The sequence below is a fragment of the Symsagittifera roscoffensis genome, chromosome 2 (assembly GCF_963678635.1).
Source record: "Symsagittifera roscoffensis chromosome 2, txSymRosc1.1, whole genome shotgun sequence".
NCBI lineage: Eukaryota > Metazoa > Xenacoelomorpha > Acoela > Convolutidae > Symsagittifera > Symsagittifera roscoffensis.
The window spans coordinates 3,931,052-3,950,096 of NC_087063.1; the positions used below are offsets into that span (position 1 = coordinate 3,931,052).

Consider the following 19,045-nt stretch of genomic DNA (forward strand, 5'->3'; position numbering starts at 1 on the left):
TACAGAGAAAATCCTTGTAAAATTAAATTGAAAGCGAGTGATTAATGGTTTTTTTTTCAAATGATTTTCAACACGGCAGAGAAAAAAGTCTGAACTCAGAGGCGAAGCTGCACTTCGGAATCTTTAGCAAAAAATGGTTACAAGTAGTAACACATAGCTGAAACTGCAGTTCTCTGAGACAAAAAAAGAAAAAATCAGCTGTAGAAACGACAAAAAGGAAACTTAGCCAGCAGAAAATTGGCTATGTTAAGGAAAAGTGTCAATGAACTATGTCTATTGAAAAGGGTCGAAGTCAAAAAAAGTTTTGAGTAATGTTACGAATAAAAGCTCTTCTCATGGTCTTAATAACCAGCAGCAATACATGCAAAGTAAGCCCCCCGTTAAAAGACAAGATACAGAGGTTATAATCAAGAACCCTCGGGGATTATTGTCATGAAGTCAAAAAAAAAGTTTTGTGTAATGTTACGAATAAAAGCTCTTTAGAAAAATAAGAACTGTTCATGACTCACACATTTTTCTTAAAACTAAACCAATTTAGTAAAACTGGATCAAATGGTAAATTATTTAGTCCGTGGGAAATCTAGAAACCAAATCCTCCGCGAAACTAGAAGTAGATTACGTTTTTTCGCGCTATTTCCCCTTTTGTAACTGGAAAGCGCAATTTACTCAACTTTTAGCAAATAAAAATGTATTCGAACTCAAAAAACGCATATTCCTTAGTGCTATTATAAATGCAATAATATGTATGGTGAACTTTTATAGTTATTAGATCAATTTGAAAAAAGACTGAACGTTCGAATTTCTAAAGTAAAAATATTTATTTTTGAAGCTCTTTGAATTTCAAAAAAAATTGAAAATACCCAAATTGAAAATACTATATAATTCAAACTTCAACCCAATTTAAGATTGAAACAATTTAATATGGACGCGTTTTTGACAAAACTGGATCAATGAGTAAAATTTTCAATCCGCTGGGGAAATCTGAAAACTTAAATCAATTTTGGTAATTAGAAGTCGATCAAAAGTTTCAAGGACCTTGAAACTTTTGCTATTTGATAGTGAAGTTTGCCTCTCTTTCAACGGAGAAGAATAAACAGAACAGAAAAATAAATAAAAAGTTACAACGCAAACTATCAACTTTGAGCGAAAAATAATTTTCAGAAATTTTTATTTAAAAATCATCACGATCTATATAAGATTCTTCACTACTTTCATTTACACTAAAAAATTCGTAACGAAATACTGAAACAATTTTTCCAAACATTCATATATCAAACTAAAACTTGAAACAGGGAACAAGCGAGTGTACCAACAGGAAAATGTTCATTACAAAATTGACTCATGTTGAGTGACAACAGCATTGTCGCCATAAAATAGGTCGCAACGCAGTGAAAATTATTGAAGGGAAGTGATTTTCATACTCAAAACAACAAAAAGAACATGCAAAAAATACTTGCCAAAAGTTCATTCTAAGCAAACATGCCGGATATTTGAATATTGAGTAAGCAACGGAACAAAACTAACAAAGAGGAAACAAAGCCGACAAGCTTGAGCAGACAAAAATGAGTCGAAAAAAATGATTTTGTAAAAAAATCTTCAAAGCTTTAAGCCCCTCCTAAAACTACAATGAAGATCATCTTCACTTGCAACCACAACGAAAATTGCTGACAGCACAAGAAAAACTTGCATGTGGTAACTAACCCGAAAATTTGAGCAGACAAACGAAATATCCGAAATTCAATTTTTACCTGAAAAAAAATTAAATTGCACACATACTGAAATAAAAAGCAAGTTCCGTCCGGGACTCGAGCCCCAGACCTTAGAATGCGAAAGCGATGTCATGACCTCTAGGCCAAATGGGAAGGAACCTGGAAGTTGTTAAGGTTCAATAATAAAGCAAGTTGAAATTTTCAAATGAAAGTTGTTTACAGGAAAAAGTCTAATTCCCGATTACAAGACATTTGCTCTCGAAAGTGTAATTTGTATTTATATCTATGAAAGTACATTCCTTGCCCAAGTCTTTTGGATTTATAGTAAGCTTACTGTTTTTTACAAAAATAAGGGGCTTCTCAAATCTAAGGGTTTTTTTTGACGAATTTTTCAATTTTGTCCCTGAACGATATATATTTAGTTTTCTCGGCAAACTGGGAATGCAGCTTTGTAGGTACGCACCCTAAAAATTTTGAAATTCTAATACTAGATGCCATTTTTTGTCAGCTTTTACACTCATCTTTAGATGTGTAGTTTTTATCAACTGCTCGTTTTGATCGCACCAAATCCAACAATTTCCATCGGAAATAAATTGTTTCGCGAAAAAGATGAGAGGACTTCACTTTGAAAAGGATTTAATTTTTAGCCAGTTCTTGCATCGAAGCAACTCATTGCTACAGTTCATATTTGCAGACCGACCGCCTACTTTTGTTTACAATGAATTTGTTTTCTTTTATGAAATTAACAGCAATCTATTTATGTTACAGGTGGACCGAATTGTTACTTCATATATCGACGAAAGGTACATCAGGTACACAATTCTCAAATGGTTCAGAAACAATAGTCCATCGATTAAAGCCAATAAATCAGCCAAACACCATCTGACCAAGCTTACAGCTGACTAAACGTTGAAACATAGCAATAGATGCATTTTCTTCAAGTGATGCTAAGAGTCTTGAGGAGTCTTGACTATAAAAAATATACACTCCGATATAATTTGACGAAACTCAATAACCATTAAACTGAGTAGAGCGATTTTTCTACAAAAGAAGAGTATCGGCAATCACTCTTAGCGCATAAAATTATAACTTTTTAATTAACTAACAACATAACTGGTGTGACGTGTTGTGGCCTGGCCTGGCCTGCCAAACCAACCTGATAATCACAATCTGATGAAGTTCGTTTAAGCATGATCCGTTGGAGTTAAGAGTTTATGAATTGAAACATAGCCAACTGAGAGTTGGAAAAGATTAAAGAACACAAGGAAACTGAAAAAAAACTGACTTATTTTTTCAAAAAAACCTCAAATTTTGAAAAATATAGCCAATCGAAGATTTGAAAAGAGTAATGAACGCAAGTAAAAACGAAAGACCTATATAAGAGTCTTCACTGCGTTCATTACTCTTAAATATAGATGGCCTTAAAGCTCTTTGAATTTATAGAACAATTTATGATTGACACTTTAAAATTAACCCAATTTGAGAAAACTGGATCAATAGGCAAAACTTTTATTTCGCTGGAAAATCTGATAATTAATTTCCATTTTCGAAGTTTGAACTCAATCACGTGTTTCGTGACCTTTACACTTTTGCTGTTCGATAGTGGAATTTGCCTTCCTTTTAACAATGGAAATGCACTGAACTCAAAAAGAAATCACAAGTCAAACCGCGAAAAATCAAAATCGAGCGTGAACAAACTTTAAGATTTTTTCCTGAAAAAAAAATCAGCAAGACCTGGATAAGAGTACTTACTACGTTCATTACTCTTAAACACAATTTTGTGAAAAATGAAGGCACGATTTAAAATTACATACAAACATGTATTTTTGCACGTTTTAAGCCTGAAATAAAAATGGTAGTCAAAACTTGGAGCGGTAATCATGTTGTATAAACTTCATTTGTGTAAAAACTTATGAAAACCGTCAGAATAAGAAAAAAATTGAAAAAAAAAAACAAAACAAAACTTTCGAAACAATCCAAATTCTACACATGGTAAATTGAATCATGAAAGCAGTGAAAACCTAAGATTTTCTGTAGTTTTGGGTAATATTCCTTTTCATCAGTTCCGGTTTCAAATTATTTTGGGCTCCATATAATTTACGCATGAGCAAAAAAGTCCCTTTAAAAACCTTTTTTCACTGCATAAACTAGCATATTTTATGCTACCTTCTCTATTTTCCGTTTCCAATTAATTAGGCACCCTTTTCGGTACAGGAGGTGGAAAGAAAAAAGAAAGTAACACCACCTCATTTCAGGTGAAGAGATTAGAAGACAACTGATCCGTTTAGGCTCAAAGGGACCAATTAAAAGTCAAATCGAAACCCATCTACTCCCATTACGAACCACTAAGACGAATCAATCACCCATCAGGTGTGACCTAAGCCCATAAATTGAGAAATTCTAAACCTGGGATAGATGGCATTAATCAAAAAATTTCAGAGCCCTCTTTGAGAAATTCTAAACCTGGGATAGATGGCATTAATCAAAAAATTTCAAACTTGGCTTTTTGAACCAAAAATTGCAAACGTGCTTTCAACATAATTTCGACTGATCAAGGAAATTTTCGCAAAATTGAATCCATTGAAAATATATTTCCTTCTTTTTAAAGGCGTTTCACTTTTTGTTCAATCGCCACTTTGTACAAAAAGGAGGCTATTACAATTCGAGTATTGGAAATGTGTTTCTTCTCTCTTTTCAATTAACTTTAAGCGAAGCACTCTAATCAGGTGGAAATAAGGGAGGCCTAAGAAAGTTCCCTTTTTTGCGGACTGGTCAAAGCCCACACTTAATGGTTCTTACGGTTCAGTCGGGTATTTAATCGGGTAGAACGGTTTGCAGTTGGCGCTAATTGAATTCCTTGAGCTTATTTAATCAATCGAAATGGTCAGAATCAACAAAAACAACACGTAAAATTATTTTGAAAAGGGAAATATATTTGTTTTTTGTTTCCATGGAAACCTATCACTCATTTCTTTGATAAAACGCTTTCATACGGGTTTATTAAAAATATGAAATTTGATGAAACTATTACAAAAACTGTTCAGAAGGGGAAAATAACAAATATTTTACATATTAACGGGAAGCATTTTCAAAAACACAGCCAACAGACAGTTGGAAAAGAGTCAATGAAAGCAAGGAAACAGAAAAAAAACACTGAAAAAAATTTAAAAATACTGACTTAATTTTTGAAAAAAGCTTCAATTTTCGATAGTGGAGTTTGCCTTCCTTTTAACAAAGGAAATGAAGTGAACTTAAAAGAGAATGATAATTCAAACCGCGACCTATATCACCAAGACCATCACAGAAGTTACTAAGTGAGGAGAGGGATGACACTGTGACCCCTCCAACCGAGGCCGAAGAGGGATTCGAACGCACAACCCTAGTGACAGGAGACGTGTGCCTAACCCACTCGTCCACGGCTACTCAAAAAATATTATGTTTAATGTGACAAAAGGCCTTCCAGCAATACAATCACCGGTGCCAAATAAGTATTCAGAAAAGTTTATCAAAAAATACTGTTCGGCTCTTTTTCCTTCCCCCCCCCCCACCTGCAAGATTTTTCTAGTGAAGTTTTGTTCACTTTATCCGAATGTTACAAAAATTGGCATGCGAACTCATTAGGTCATGACAAACGTTTTTGGTCTTCATAATTACCCTTGTAAAACCCCTCGTTACACCATAAAATTGACGCTTATGTGAGGTGGGGGTGAAAAGGAAAAAGGGCCTACTGTTCTACTGATTAAGTTAACCTTTCCAGTGGCTCCATGTGAGATGTATTCTGCGTCCTCCTCCATGGCTACCTCGATCATCTTCCTACCTATGCATGGCCTGGCGAAGGAGGTCCCCATCATGTACCTGTCCTCGTAAAGGGCCCCACTCTTGATCGCCATCCAGATGAACTCACTCACAAACTCCTCCTTCAGATCAGCAATCACCAACTACGCAAAAACAAAACCTACACTAACAAATTGATTTCAGCTAATGTTCCATTTTTATAGAAAGATTCTAAAGCTTTAATATAAAATTTCATTTTTTTTCATTTTGAGAGAACATTATTGGGTGATATGTTCTAATAGGTGGTAATTTTGAGTGAAGTGCAAGAATAAAATTTGAGAACTATAATGCCTAACATATAATCATTTCATTTTCAATCAATTGTACATGCTACTCAGATAGTTTTTGTAAATACATTACTCTGCCAGATAAAATGTTAGTCAAAAACTCTAATTTTACACTTCTGTTGTCAAAAAATTTGGCGTTAGAAATAAATTATAAATACTGTTCGAAGAATAACAAAAAGCAATCCAGCTAATCAACTTGAACCTGTCACCTATTGTAATATATCACCCATTATTGGACCCTATGGCCTGTTTTTAGACGTCCTTATTCAGAATATTGAAGACAGAGGCGAAGCCAGGGCCATACACCACGCAAACATAACTTTGAAAGCAGATAAAAAATGAAGTAAAAAAACCTAGTTGCAAAAACTTCATAATATTATGTCTGATTTGAGGAAAACACGTCCACCAATACAATCGCCGATGTCAAATAAGTATTCAGAAAAATTTATCGAGCGGCAACTAAAATAAAAATAATTAGCCGAAAGGTATTTCCGGAAAAATCATGAAATTTTATAAGGACTCGTCTTCCAGTCATAAACTAGGAGATCAATTGTGATAATTAGATAATTAGCTATATACCTAATTTAAGCAATTATTTCCTACTGATCAAAAACAGTTTTTCAGCTTTTCGTCAAAAAACTTATTCACATCTTAAATTTTGAAATTTCTTAATGGTCTCTAAAATATCATCATTATCGAAAACCACAAAATTAAACAAAACCCTCAATTTTTGAACAAAAACAATAGTTTGTTAACTTAACGTGATATTTTTTTACACTTTAGAAAACATCGCACAAAGTTTTAAGTCTTTGCCCTAAAACAGGGTCATCGTTGCATTAAATTACAACATCGATTTCCTATCTATCGAGTAGCGATGCGTAGCAAGCCAAGTCTTAAGAGACATCGATTCAAAATATAAAACTCAGTTGTTGGATATTAGGCAAACATGTCATCTTAGAACAAATGGCTTCTTTCGCAGAAAAATGTCAGATTTACCACATTTTCATCATTACCTTGGAGACGCCGATTTCCTTGGCCTTCTTTCGCACAGCATCGAAATCTTCTCTTTGTCCGACATCGGCCTAAGCAAGCAGAGGGAATTTTTTTAAAATTATTCTGCCCTAATGCAAACATATTACTGAAACTTTCAACATTATCAAAGCAATTTAACATAGCCAACAGACAGCTGGAAAAGAGTCAATGAACGCCAAGTAAACAGGAAAAACACTGACATGTTTTTTTAAATCTCAACTTTCGAATTTCAAAGAACAAAATAGATGACTTAGAGCTCTGAGTTTCTAGAACAATTTATGATAGGCACTGGTTTGACAAAATTAACCCAATTTGAGAAAACAGGATCAATAAGAAAAATTGTTGTTTCGCTGGAAAATCTGAAAATTAAATTCCACTTTCAAAACCAGAAATACGTCACGTTTTTTGCGATCTTTATACTTTTGCTGTTCCATAGTGGAGCTTGCCCTCTTTTTAACAAATGAAATGAAGTGAACTTAAAAAGAAATCAAAAGTCAAACCGCGAAAAAGTAAATTTGAGCAAGAACAAATTTTAAGATCTTTTCCTGAAAAAAAATCGCGACCTATATAATAGTCTGAACTATGTTCATCGGGTCTTAAACATAGCCGTTTTATGTAAATGTAGACTGTCGAGCGAGCGGCACATGATCTCTAAGCATATTATGGTTTTATTAAAATGGCGGGGTTTAGGTTGGCTATAGTTTTGACAAGCTATTTTGAAATACTAGGAACGGGGCTATTATCATGCACAATGGACCGAAACCGCAAAAATTCTCAGCCAAACAACGCCCTTTAAACTGTCCGAACTGACTAAATTTATCTTATTTCTTTCGAATATTTCAATATTGAGCTCTGATAGTTTGACAAAATTTCTGCGCATTCGGCCCTTCACACAACTGAGATTCCCCCACTCGCAACTACAAGACTAACTTTTGTCGGTGCGACCTCAAAAATTATGTAAAGTAGTAGCCGTGGAGACTGTTTGCTGAAAGATTCTATCTTTGAGCAAAAAAAAACGTCTTTTCGCTTTCAATGATGGGGAATGCCTTTGGGCAGCATACGGGCGTTTCAAGTCGAAGAAAATTATTAAAAAGCATCAACCAAAACTTTCATATCACAATTTGTAGTAAAAAAATCAGCTCTTTTCCACCTCCCTCCTCACATTTGAATTTCATTTATGAAAAAGTAATTTTACGTTGTCATAATCGTATGAAATTTTGCATGGTGAACAAATTAACTATTGTGAAAACATATGTTTTTATACCTTACTTCGTAACATCACGCGTTCAGACATAATAAAAATTGGAAAAATGGAAAATAAAAAAATATTTACCAAAACGGTGTTGTTAATTGACAGACCAAAGATAAATAATCAAGATAAAAAACAAAGCCAACAGACGGTTGGAAAATGGACGCAAGTAAACAGAAAAAAACACTGACTTATTTGTTTGGAAAATCTCAGCTTTCGAATTTCTATTTTTCGAAGTTGAAAGTCTTACACGTTTTTCGCGGCGATTACGCTTTCGTTTTTCCTTAGGGGAGTTTGCCTTGCTATTAACAGAATAAATGGGCTGAACTTAATAGGACATCAAAAGTCAAATTGCGAACAAAGTAAATTTGAGCCTGAACAAAATTTGAAACTTTTCCTGAAAAAAAAATTGTAAGACTACGTTTATCGACTTTTAAAAACAATGTCGAGTAGAACGGGTGTTCAAATTGAAAACTAACCCAAAATAGGTCGTCTGTTGAACTAAAGTTCAAGCAGAGCGCCCAGGAGATGAGTCCTGTGGACAAAGTATTAAGGGAAAAAAGCAAGAAATCCGATTGCAATAAACTTGCTCTGGAAGATGAAAATATAACTCGTCTCATCCAAGAAAGTTCTGACTACCGTACTTTTTACTTTAACTAATAAGTGTTAACACAAAGTAGTTTCAACCTTTTTGAGTAACTTTTTGATAGATTTGGAATTTACCGCATGAATTTCTCCATTGAATTCAGTTTTCATAATTGCTGAAATCTTAGAGCCACGTATGCACAGCAAATCAGTCATAATCAATCGCCCAAATTTCAAATTGAGCCCAGATGAATGACTGTATCAGAAAAAAATCAATCGAGAAAATTGGACAGTTTTCAAATGAAAATTTGTTAAGTTCTGCGGCTAATACTATAATCATAATATCTTTTTCAGAGTTTATAAGATATGATGTTTAAATTGGACGTGCTTGGACGGAAAAAACACAGGTTCAGAAAATAAACATTTTTTATGACCAAACAATTTTAGCTCCGAAAAAACTGTAGGCTGAAAAGGCCTTTTAAAACAAAAATTTTTTCGAAAGTCAGAAAAAATGTAGATTGAGAAGAAAGAGGCAAGAAGTCTAAAATAAAAAGTTAAACAACGACAAACTGGTCTGAAGAACCGACTTATCATGGATTTATTTCGAGAATTATAACAATATCGATGTTGCTTACACTTGGGGATTGGCGTGTCTTTGTTCAAACTGCTACATGGCAGACCTGGACAGCACCTTTTTCAGAACTTTTAAATTACTTTTAGCGGTTTATGTCCCTTCATTTCAGCTTTTAGCAGTCTAGTAAAATTATTAACCATAAAACCTCATGGCGCTGTTAATGTTATAAATGAAACACATTACAAGTTGAACAATAGAACAAATCAAAACCGGCTGAGAAAATCTTTACTTCTTGAAATTCAGTGGTTAGTTCCGTAAGGGTTGTAACATTCAACAGAGAAGCTGCACTTAGGAAGCACGAAAAAACTTCAAACTGCAGCTTCAAAATTCAAAAATACACAATATTAGTAAATCTTCCCTGAAGAACAAAAAAATTGCCTCAAACGAACTCCAGATTTAGAGTCCAATGTCAATACAGCTGCGCCACCATCGCTTGATGCCTTAGAACACTAACCACCAATGAAGCGGATAAATCATCTGCTATTAAATTGTCAATGTCACAATAACAATTGCTGATCACATACTGGCCACAGAGACGAAGTTGCACTTCGCAAACAAAAGCGACAAAAGGGCAAAAAATAACACAAACTTTTTTAATGAAAAAGGAAAACAAGGTAGAAAATAAAAACAATAGGAAACTTTTGTCTTGGTTCGGATTCAAACTTCCGACCTAGAGGTTAGGCGCCTGATGTCTTCACATCTGCGTCACGGTCGCTTGAAAACTTTTTGACACACACCAGCAAAAAAGCAGCTACTGATGCAATGAAATTGCCGATGCTATACATTGAAGCAAAAGTTTCAACAAAAGAGCAGTTTTGTTTGAGATTTAGGTTCAAAATATTGTGGAGTGCGCAATATGACACTACGCTGGTTGGCTAGATACCACAAAAAAGATTTAATTTTGAAAATTTCAATTGTCGAATAAACAAATAAATCACGGTAAAGCTATTTGATTTTCATTCCGCTGGTAAATCTGGAAATTAAGAAAAATTTATATTAGTTTACCTATATTGGTCAACAAACTAAGTTACATGATTGGTCCCTGTATTGCTTGCTAAAATGCGTAGAGAGGCAATTAGAACACGCGCCTAGCTTACTGCAAAGATTTGGAGTAATACGATACCAAAATGGTAGCTTACAATAATTAATGATTCATTTGATTCTTACTGCATTTGATCAAAATTTCTGCGCCTTTGGAAGTTCTATTCGACTTTATATGGGACATCAATTTTGAGGGACCGAACAAAAAACTGGTGCCCGATTTTTCCGGGAAAAAAAAACACTTATTTAAGTCAAAACATTTCAGTACAAAGAACATTTTTCTGCAACTGCTCATATCTATTAAAATAATGAACTGAGAGCTTAACATTGCAGAAATTTTGTTTTTGACGCCCCCCTCCTTAAATAAATGGAGCAGAACTATGACACAGGGTGGGGTTTTTTCAGTAAATTTTGACAAGTTCATAAAACTTTGTTGGAGAAACAAAGATATATGTCAATTCCTGGAATCTGAATTAAATTATCTTAAACTATTCCCAAAAATACCTTAAACGTTAATTTTGAGGCACTTCACCGAAACCTGTTGTTACCATGAGCATGATAATTCCTTCAGATGGCTACGCGTTGATTTCAACATCAAATATCAAAAAACTTACCAGATAGCAGATGACTTCAAAGCCTTGTTCCTTCAACCAAACCGCGATGCATGATGTGTCCAAACCACCGGAATATGCGAGGAGTACTTTTTTGCCCATATCTCCAGAACCGATTTCCTTTTTTATATCGTCAAAAGTGACAGACATCTCGGCAAATTTATTTCAGATCTGAAAATACAACATTATTAGCGAATCACAGGCGCCCTGGCAGTTGTTCACATTCTATCGCATTTTAAATAAAAAAACCGGTAACAATCAGAAAATTTCGGAAGCTACGGCGAAATTTGAACAAACTATTCGCATGCACATACACAATTTGGCGCCTAAGTTGAAAACATCTTTTAAACGAAAATTCCAAAAAAAAACAATTTTCTCTTAAAAGTTAAATAAATGCAAACATATGAAAAAAAAATATAAAAAACGCACGTGCAATATAATTGATGTTTTTACCTTCTGATTTCTACATTTTGAACGAAAAAAATCTAATTTTTTTTCAAGTATATCTCCGGGTGAAGGCTTTTTTTGCCCCCCATTGAGTAAAACCAAGTCAGAGTCAACAACAACTGACGGAATCTCAGCTACCAATTACTCATGAAGTGCTGATTGAAACGGAGTCAAAATTCAGAAATGCGCTAACAGCAAACAAAGCGACAACAGAAACAAAACAAATCCAAATAATCAAAATAATCCCCCCATTCTCGAGAGAAAATGTCAAACCAGCTGAAAATCTGTCGCAGGCTTATCGGAGTTGTGCTTCCGATGTACTTAAGCAATTCCCCACAACAATGCAACAGAAAATGACAATCTCAAAAACAATAACTGTGACGAAAGATTACCGCAAACTTCATACGCTGACAGTAATTGCTCCCCCCGAAGCAGAGCAATTCATAACTAGCATCAAAAGCGAAGGAATCATTCTACTTAACAGGACGGTATTTCCCATGGGATGCTTTCCAAGGTCTCATAGACCCAAGAACATTTACCCTAAACTAGCCAAAATCAAATTGTCGAACTTGCTTTATGTATGCAAGGATATCGAAGCGAAATTAGTTCTCAAATTGCCAGAAGACATAATTCATAGCCCCATATTCCAACGTGAGACCTGTATCGTAACTGAACCGGGTCAGTATGTTTACACAGGAAGAGCCATTTTAGAAGTTAAAATTCAAAACGAAAAACAAGAGAAAAAGCTGACGGACTGGTCTTACAAATCGAGAATGGATGGCTTCAAAATAAGGGAAGGTGTAGAAATCTCGTTTCACATACCTTCACTACATGAATGTCAAAAATGCAAGATGTCTGGACGCCAAGAAAAAGGTTATCACGATGATTGGTGCAACATAGGAAACCAAATAACCAATAATCTAAATAATCAGTACCCACAAAAACCGAGCTCCAATAATGCCAGCGATGAGAAAAACGATGACAAAACAACAAGCGATAAGTTTTGTAATGGTACCGAAAATGAAGAAGATAAGAATGTCGAAACACCACCATGTAGAGTTTTAATTAATGAATCTAAAACAAACAGTGTAGCAACTCCAAGCGAAGAAAAACAAAAGGATGAGGTTCTCAACAATCAGGTCGTAGATTTTCATTCTTACTCTGCTAAAGAAAAAAAAACAATTTAAATATCGAAAATAACAAAGTAAGCATCAGATTTTAAGCATCAGATTTTTACCTAATAATTCGAAAATTATCATGATGGGTGATTTTAATGCGCTGAGTTATGACAATATTAACAGTTCTTCAATACTTAAGTTAAATGATGCACATATCAAACGATTTACCCAACTCAAAGAACAAATTCTTGATTGTTTTGGGTTTGTTGATTTTGCACTCAAGAATGATTTTTGTGATTATACACATTATGACAAACAACATAAAACTTTTGCGCGCATAGATTATGTTTTTATGAAATTCCAAACAGAGTATGACTCAAATATCGGTTTCTGATCATTTACTCTTACACGTTTTTGTTAAGCCATCTAACTTGTATCAGCGCGGCCCTAGTTACTGGAAACTAAATGAAGAAATTTTAAAAAACAACGCCAGCTTAATTCGTGAAGATCTAAAAAACTTTTTTGAAAATGAATCACCAAGTAGTTACGAAAACTTTAAGCACAATTTTGTAACATTCGTCTACTGCAGTCACACATGAGGCTTAAGAAAAATAGGCCCTATAACCACTGGCTCAAGGGTCAGGGACACTATCTCTTGTGTTTTTCTACCTCAAGAACGGTCGGAGCCAGTTCGGTTCGCTTGTGACATGAGACTACGACCCGTTACAGCTTAAAGGCTACTACTAAAATATCCCCCCCACTCTAGAATTAGAAACGTCCCCATACTTAGGTCTCTAGATACCCAAAATACATGAACGCCGTTAAAAACCGGGTTGGAACAATCCGTTAAGTTACTTTTTATTAGACAGTGTAACTTTGATCCATTTCAGATGGATCAACCTAAAACTCGCCTTACCTCAACATAACAATTATAAAACACACTCTAGGAATTTAAATTTGTACTCACATAGTAGCACGCTCAAGAAGTGGGAAATAATCCAGTCGGTAACTAACTCAAGAATTAAATAACGTAACTAAATGAGTCTAATGTTTTATAGTTTTAACAATGAGAACGAGTTTATACTCTAGACAATAGTTTTCTTGTGAACCATTAGGACACTCAAGCTGTCCACCTTTCCACCGAAGGTTCACTCTAGTCCAGTTCCGAATAATACTCCAGTCGTTATAATCCAATTCGAGGGAATGCTCTCGTCTCTGTCACAGATGGGACAGCTCTACTCTCGATTATTATAGTGATGGAAATTGCGAATAGCAATTTCCTACTGCTTTTTCTTGCGACTTTCCCGCGTTTTCGACTCAATTGTTCTGAAATTGTTCTGATCTCTTTTTCTGATTTTCAGTTCTCGCGAGAAAATCGTGCATGACAGGTTCCATTCGAAATTTTGAAAAATTAAATTTCACTCCAAAATCAAGTGTTTTTTGCTTCTCTCAAGGTCAAACTTCCAAATATGACCGACTGGCACATACTCCCCGGACTCGAGATCGATGTCCTCATCGCGCGCTGTCTTCTGCCAGTGAGTCCCAGAAAAACCGAGTGTTGCTCAAGATACAGTGCCAGTGGTCATTTACAGAAGTTTGCAGCAGATTTAAGCTTATCTACACCCCAAAATTCACAGCCATTTAAAATTTTCACACTATTGCTAAACAGCAACCAAAATCTGCATACACCTGCACCCTTGAATTTTCGCTTTTCAAGCCAATCATTTTAAAATCTCTTTTGTCCTATTCAATCAGGAAATTGTCATGCAGCATTTCGATTTATATAATAAATATAGTATATTAGTAACAATATTTGCTTTGTTAAAATTTCTTTTTCGTGAATCCAAGTTTCACTCGGATCCACGCTCAAGCCCCCCTTCCCTCTCAAGACTCAAGATCCATCCGATTTGCCCATTCATCTCGTACTCTTCGCCTTGGAGGTACTGCATCCTGAAGTGCTAGATGCGGCAAACTGTCTCAACAGTTCCTCTTCATCATCGGAACTAATCACAATCTCCTCCCAAGCCTTCAGCTGTTCATAGGATCGCATCCATTCTCTCTGCTCCTGCAACCTCTTTGCTTGGTTGGGTAGTGCCTTCACCCTAGCTTCTCGGTTCAAGCAAAAGGAGTTGTGCAGGCTCAAGCTCACGTTCTTCGCCAGGTCTTCCTCTAGTATCGACTCCCTCGCTTTGGTATTGTCTCTAGACATCTTACCCACTCTTTTCCATCCTGTCGTGATCGCATTACGATGGGTTAGCAGGGGTCTCTTGAAAGCTTCCGGCCCAATCTCGGCCTGGAACTGTCGATACTCTTTTTGATGTTTTCTCATGTGATCTTTCGTTGTCATGTACAACCAAGACGTCAGTGTCGCCCGAAACCATGGAAAGTACCTCAAGCGACTCCATACGTGCCTGACTTCCGTCGGTATGGCGAATACTTTGCACGCAGTCTCAAACAACTCGAGTCTCCTGCTGTAGTCTATCGCGTATATTGACTCAGCCGTTGGCGTCGTCGCCTCCCGATACTTCGTTATATTCTCTTCTATCCATCTCAGAGCTAACATCGTACTCACTACTAAGAGCGTCACCTTCTGCCGGTGATCCGGTAGTCCGATCGACCGAATCTCTTCCACATCCCACACCAGGCAAAGGTTCTTGTGATCTGGATACCACACCGTTTGTGCCAAACAGTGGCATGGGCATTCCCCATGAGAGATCTCAATGCTCCTGAGATTACGCTCCGCTGAGGCTTCCAAGAGAGGCTCAAGCTCCATCATTTTCTCGTGCATCGTGTCGTTGTCTTCCAGGTTCGGAGTACTTCCCACAGGTTTCCCGATCACGTTTTGTCTCTCGTGATCGCTCGTGTTTTCTCTTTCCAACTTCAGAAGATCTTCTCCCCAGATTTCGCTTAAGTCATCTCTCAATTCTTTTGGTACTGTCCCTTTGATTTTTCTCAACAACTTGTGCGAGTGATGCGACATCCGAGCCAACCTCACGCACATGGGCACTGAGAAGGCCTTGTCCACCAGTATTCTCTGGCTGGACACTTCCACCATCGCCATGTGTAGCGGGTAGTGACTTCCGCACAAGTTGGCCATCATTGACCCTATCAGCGATTTCGCGTTCAATGGCAAGCCATAAGCTTCGCTCATGGGAAATCCCATTTCCGCCTCAAGACCAACCTTCCAGCTCCGGATGTGTTTTTGAGTCACCTGCAACACCCCGGGCCATGATTCTACGCTCAACGCCGTCACTAAATGATGTTCAGATTCCAGTCTCTCCAGTGCCTGCAGACCACACATTCTCGAGAAGAATCCGAGAGCTGTCGCTATATTCACCGTGGTTCTCGCGTAACATTCCGCTGTTATTTGCACTTCTCTTTTCTCCCTTTCTGTGATGTCTTCGAACCAAGTGACCAGGTCTTCTTTTTGAAACGACAGTATTCTGACGCATGACCGTCCATCGCAGATGTGTTCTCCGTTCCCACACGTCGAATCCAGACAGCTACCCGGCTCCAATTTCTTTGCTGACCCGGGGTCGCTCGTCCTTTCGCTTGGCTCTTGCATCTGGGGCGTGATTAGCTTATGTAGCACACTCAACTTCGCCAGATCTTCATCTTCCGTTGGTGCTAACCTCACTCGCTCGGTGGTTTCCTCGATTAGACTCGCATGGGGATGTGGACACCAGGAGGGTCTTAGTAGCTTCCATATCACTCCCAAGTTCGTAGTTAACAAGCCATTTCCACCGCCCACGTTCACTTCAACTCTCTTGTTTGAGCGCGGTATGCTTATCACCTCTGGTGTTTCCTCAAGAATCAGGCCCAGGCTCGGCCCCTCTTTCTCCACCGCGTCTATCTCCATTATTCTTTCTGTCCAAAACTTCAGTAGCTCCGCTACCTCATGGTTTCTGTGGGCTCCTCCAGCTTCCGAGGCTAAGAAGGGATTGTAGGCTATTCCCATCACTCCAGACACATATTGGTATTCCCCCTTCTCACTGAGTCTCGAGTACTGTCCTGACGAGGCCAGGTTACGGTGAACATCATGTTCTTCCTCGAACTTCTTATTAGAGAACCTCCGTACCTCGTCCAGCTTTCGATGGTTCTCTAAGGATAGTCTGGAACCATCTTCTTTCTCTATTCCTGTACTCTGATATACGTTCAAGATGATCGTTGAGACTCTTTTCTCCATGGTTTTACTTCCACTTGCTCTCTGGTGGCATGCCAGGATGGTGCTATCAGACATCATTGACATTATCCATCTCAAGAAACATGTGGCATCTTTTCTTCTAGCCAGGCTCAAGCCTGAATTGTCCCTGGCCACGTGTTGCATCAGTGCCTGATACACCTCTAGCTTCTTGCTTCCCAACTTCAGCCTGTCATACGAGGTCAATGTCTCCAACTCTATTCCCACCAGACTCCAGGTGAACATTAATTGTCCCGCAGTTCTAACGAAGGGGTTCGCCATCAGTGGCGGTGCTGATGAGGATGTCCTCATCGCCTCTTCAAAATGATCCTTCAACAAACTCTGCCAGGACCTCTTCAGATGACTTGCCATCTCTATCTTATTACCCTCGGCTTTTTGCTGGGTGGCCCAATTGCGTCGCTTGCGAGCTATTCCACTGTCCAACTTCTTCAAGCAGTCCTCCATTTCCTTCAATGTTTCGAGGGCCACCCACCACGTCCGAGAAGTGTTCCTCGTCTTGTTCCTCTCCAATGGATCACTCGTCACTTGCTTGCCCATGTCCTGATGTGCCTTCGAGATCCATTCTTTGCCGATCTCCACTTCCCCTACCTGTCCGTTCGTTGAACCTCTCTTCACGTTTACCTTCTGAGGCTTGAAGTCTTCTTCTGACGTCGAACTGGCGGAAACCTCTATTTCCTTTTCTACTTCAAGTGGTTTCCTGAGCTCCGAGCTGTTCTTGTATGCCGCCGTCTTGCATCGAGCCAAAACGATGGGCGCCGTCTCTCTCAAGTTTCCTTCCGAAACAGCATCCACTGAAGGACTACCCCATCCTTCCACTTCTCTCTTCCTCTTGCGAGTCTTCACATCTCTGCTCGAGGGTGTTGTGGCTATCATCATTGATTCGACCTCTCCATCCACTCCTTCCAACTCTTGCCTCCCCCCTGCTCGAGCCTTAAGGATATTAGTACTTTTAATCATATTACTAGTCCCAACCTTATCCCTTTTTATATCATCAACCATTTTATCCACAGTTTTTTGTTTCAGAGTAGAGCTGTCCTCACATTTCTCTTTTCTAGTCTTCGATCGTGCGTTCCTCAGCTCCACTAGCTTGTTCAGCAGCTCTTTTCTTGCTTTCTCATCCAGGCCCGTTCCTATCAGGAGCGGCTCCCCGAATCTCACTACTGCGTCCCACAGTTCCTTCTTGAACTTGTCCAGCGTCGTCTCGCTGCCCACTTCTCGATTGAATTCCTCCAGGAACTCCTGCCAAGCGTCATCCTCGAGAGATCCCAAGAATATGTCCCTGTTCCCTTCGAACGTGTTCTTCTCCCTTTCCTCCGAGCTCAAGAGTAACATCCCCATATTGAAGGTCTCACCTGCCAATGGCAACTCTAGGTTCTTCCGCGGGGACGGGTTCAGAGGTGGGGTGGCAGTATCTGCCCAATTCTCTTCGCTCAAGTCTTTCAACAGCTCTTGAGTGGTGAGTTCCTCCCCTGATGGCCCTGGTTCAGGCGTATTCCCCACCTCCATGTCTTCTCCAGCTTCACTGAGAGTTTCATCCATACTCTCTTCCTCTGATTCATTTCTTCTTCTCTCGAGAATTCTTTTGAATCGATCCTCAACAGGTCCACTCCTCTTGTCTCCAGGCGTGTCTACAGACAGTGGTGACGGTGTCGTAGGATCCAGCTTTTTATATTCCGTCAGGGCTACATGCAGTTGACCTGCTGCATCTAGTTCTGTTCCCTCCTGTGTCACTTCTACTTGTTCCAAGCCATAGGGTGCCTTGTATTTTCTCGTGGCAAATTTCATTTCGTCCACCAATGCGACGTGCCCCTCCATCACGATCATCCTGCCATCATCCCATATGGGTAGCATATTCTCAAGTCCTTCCTTCTCAAGAGTCCTCAAGACTTTCCGCACTTCATATCCAGGGGGCTGCGAACCTCTACTCTTTTTCGCTTGCGTCGTCCACGAATTTACCTTCATCTCGCTGATGTGGAAGTAGACTGCCGCCGTGTAGCCGATGAACAGGGGATCCCAGCCATCCGTGAAATGCCTCTGCGTTTCCTCCGTCATCATCTTCGCCATTATGGAGGGAACCACCAAGGGACTATTCATTCCCAAGGTCATCCTCCTGACTGTCGGGAACTCAGGCATGGTGGCTGGTAGGATTTCTTTCTCCATTATGGCCTCCAGCTCCCTCTTGACTAGTGCAAAGCACTCCTTCCAGGCGGGGATTCTCAAGACTTCTCGTCCGTCGGCCGTCAATGGGTTTAGGTTCCAAAACTTTGGATACATTTCAATGGGGCACTCTCGCTTGC

The 19,045-nt window shown here is 38.5% G+C and overlaps 2 protein-coding genes across 3 annotated transcripts in view; both read right to left on the reverse strand.

Moving 5' to 3' along the window:
* Positions 1-11,170, reverse strand: part of LOC134840680 (argininosuccinate synthase-like) — a 42,060-nt gene extending 30,890 nt beyond the window's left edge. For both annotated transcript variants that reach the window (XM_063856652.1, XM_063856651.1), the window contains exons 1-3: positions 10,986-11,170; positions 6,844-6,912; positions 5,459-5,647 (exon numbers count right to left, since the gene is read on the reverse strand). In XM_063856652.1, coding sequence (XP_063712722.1) covers positions 5,459-5,647; positions 6,844-6,912; positions 10,986-11,132 — 405 coding nt within the window. In that variant the 5' untranslated portion in view covers positions 11,133-11,170. The remainder of the gene's footprint in view (positions 1-5,458; positions 5,648-6,843; positions 6,913-10,985) is intronic.
* Positions 1-19,045, reverse strand: part of LOC134838866 (ATP synthase subunit alpha, mitochondrial-like) — a 494,565-nt gene that overhangs the window by 465,623 nt on the left and 9,897 nt on the right. The gene's annotated exons all lie outside the window — the stretch shown is intronic.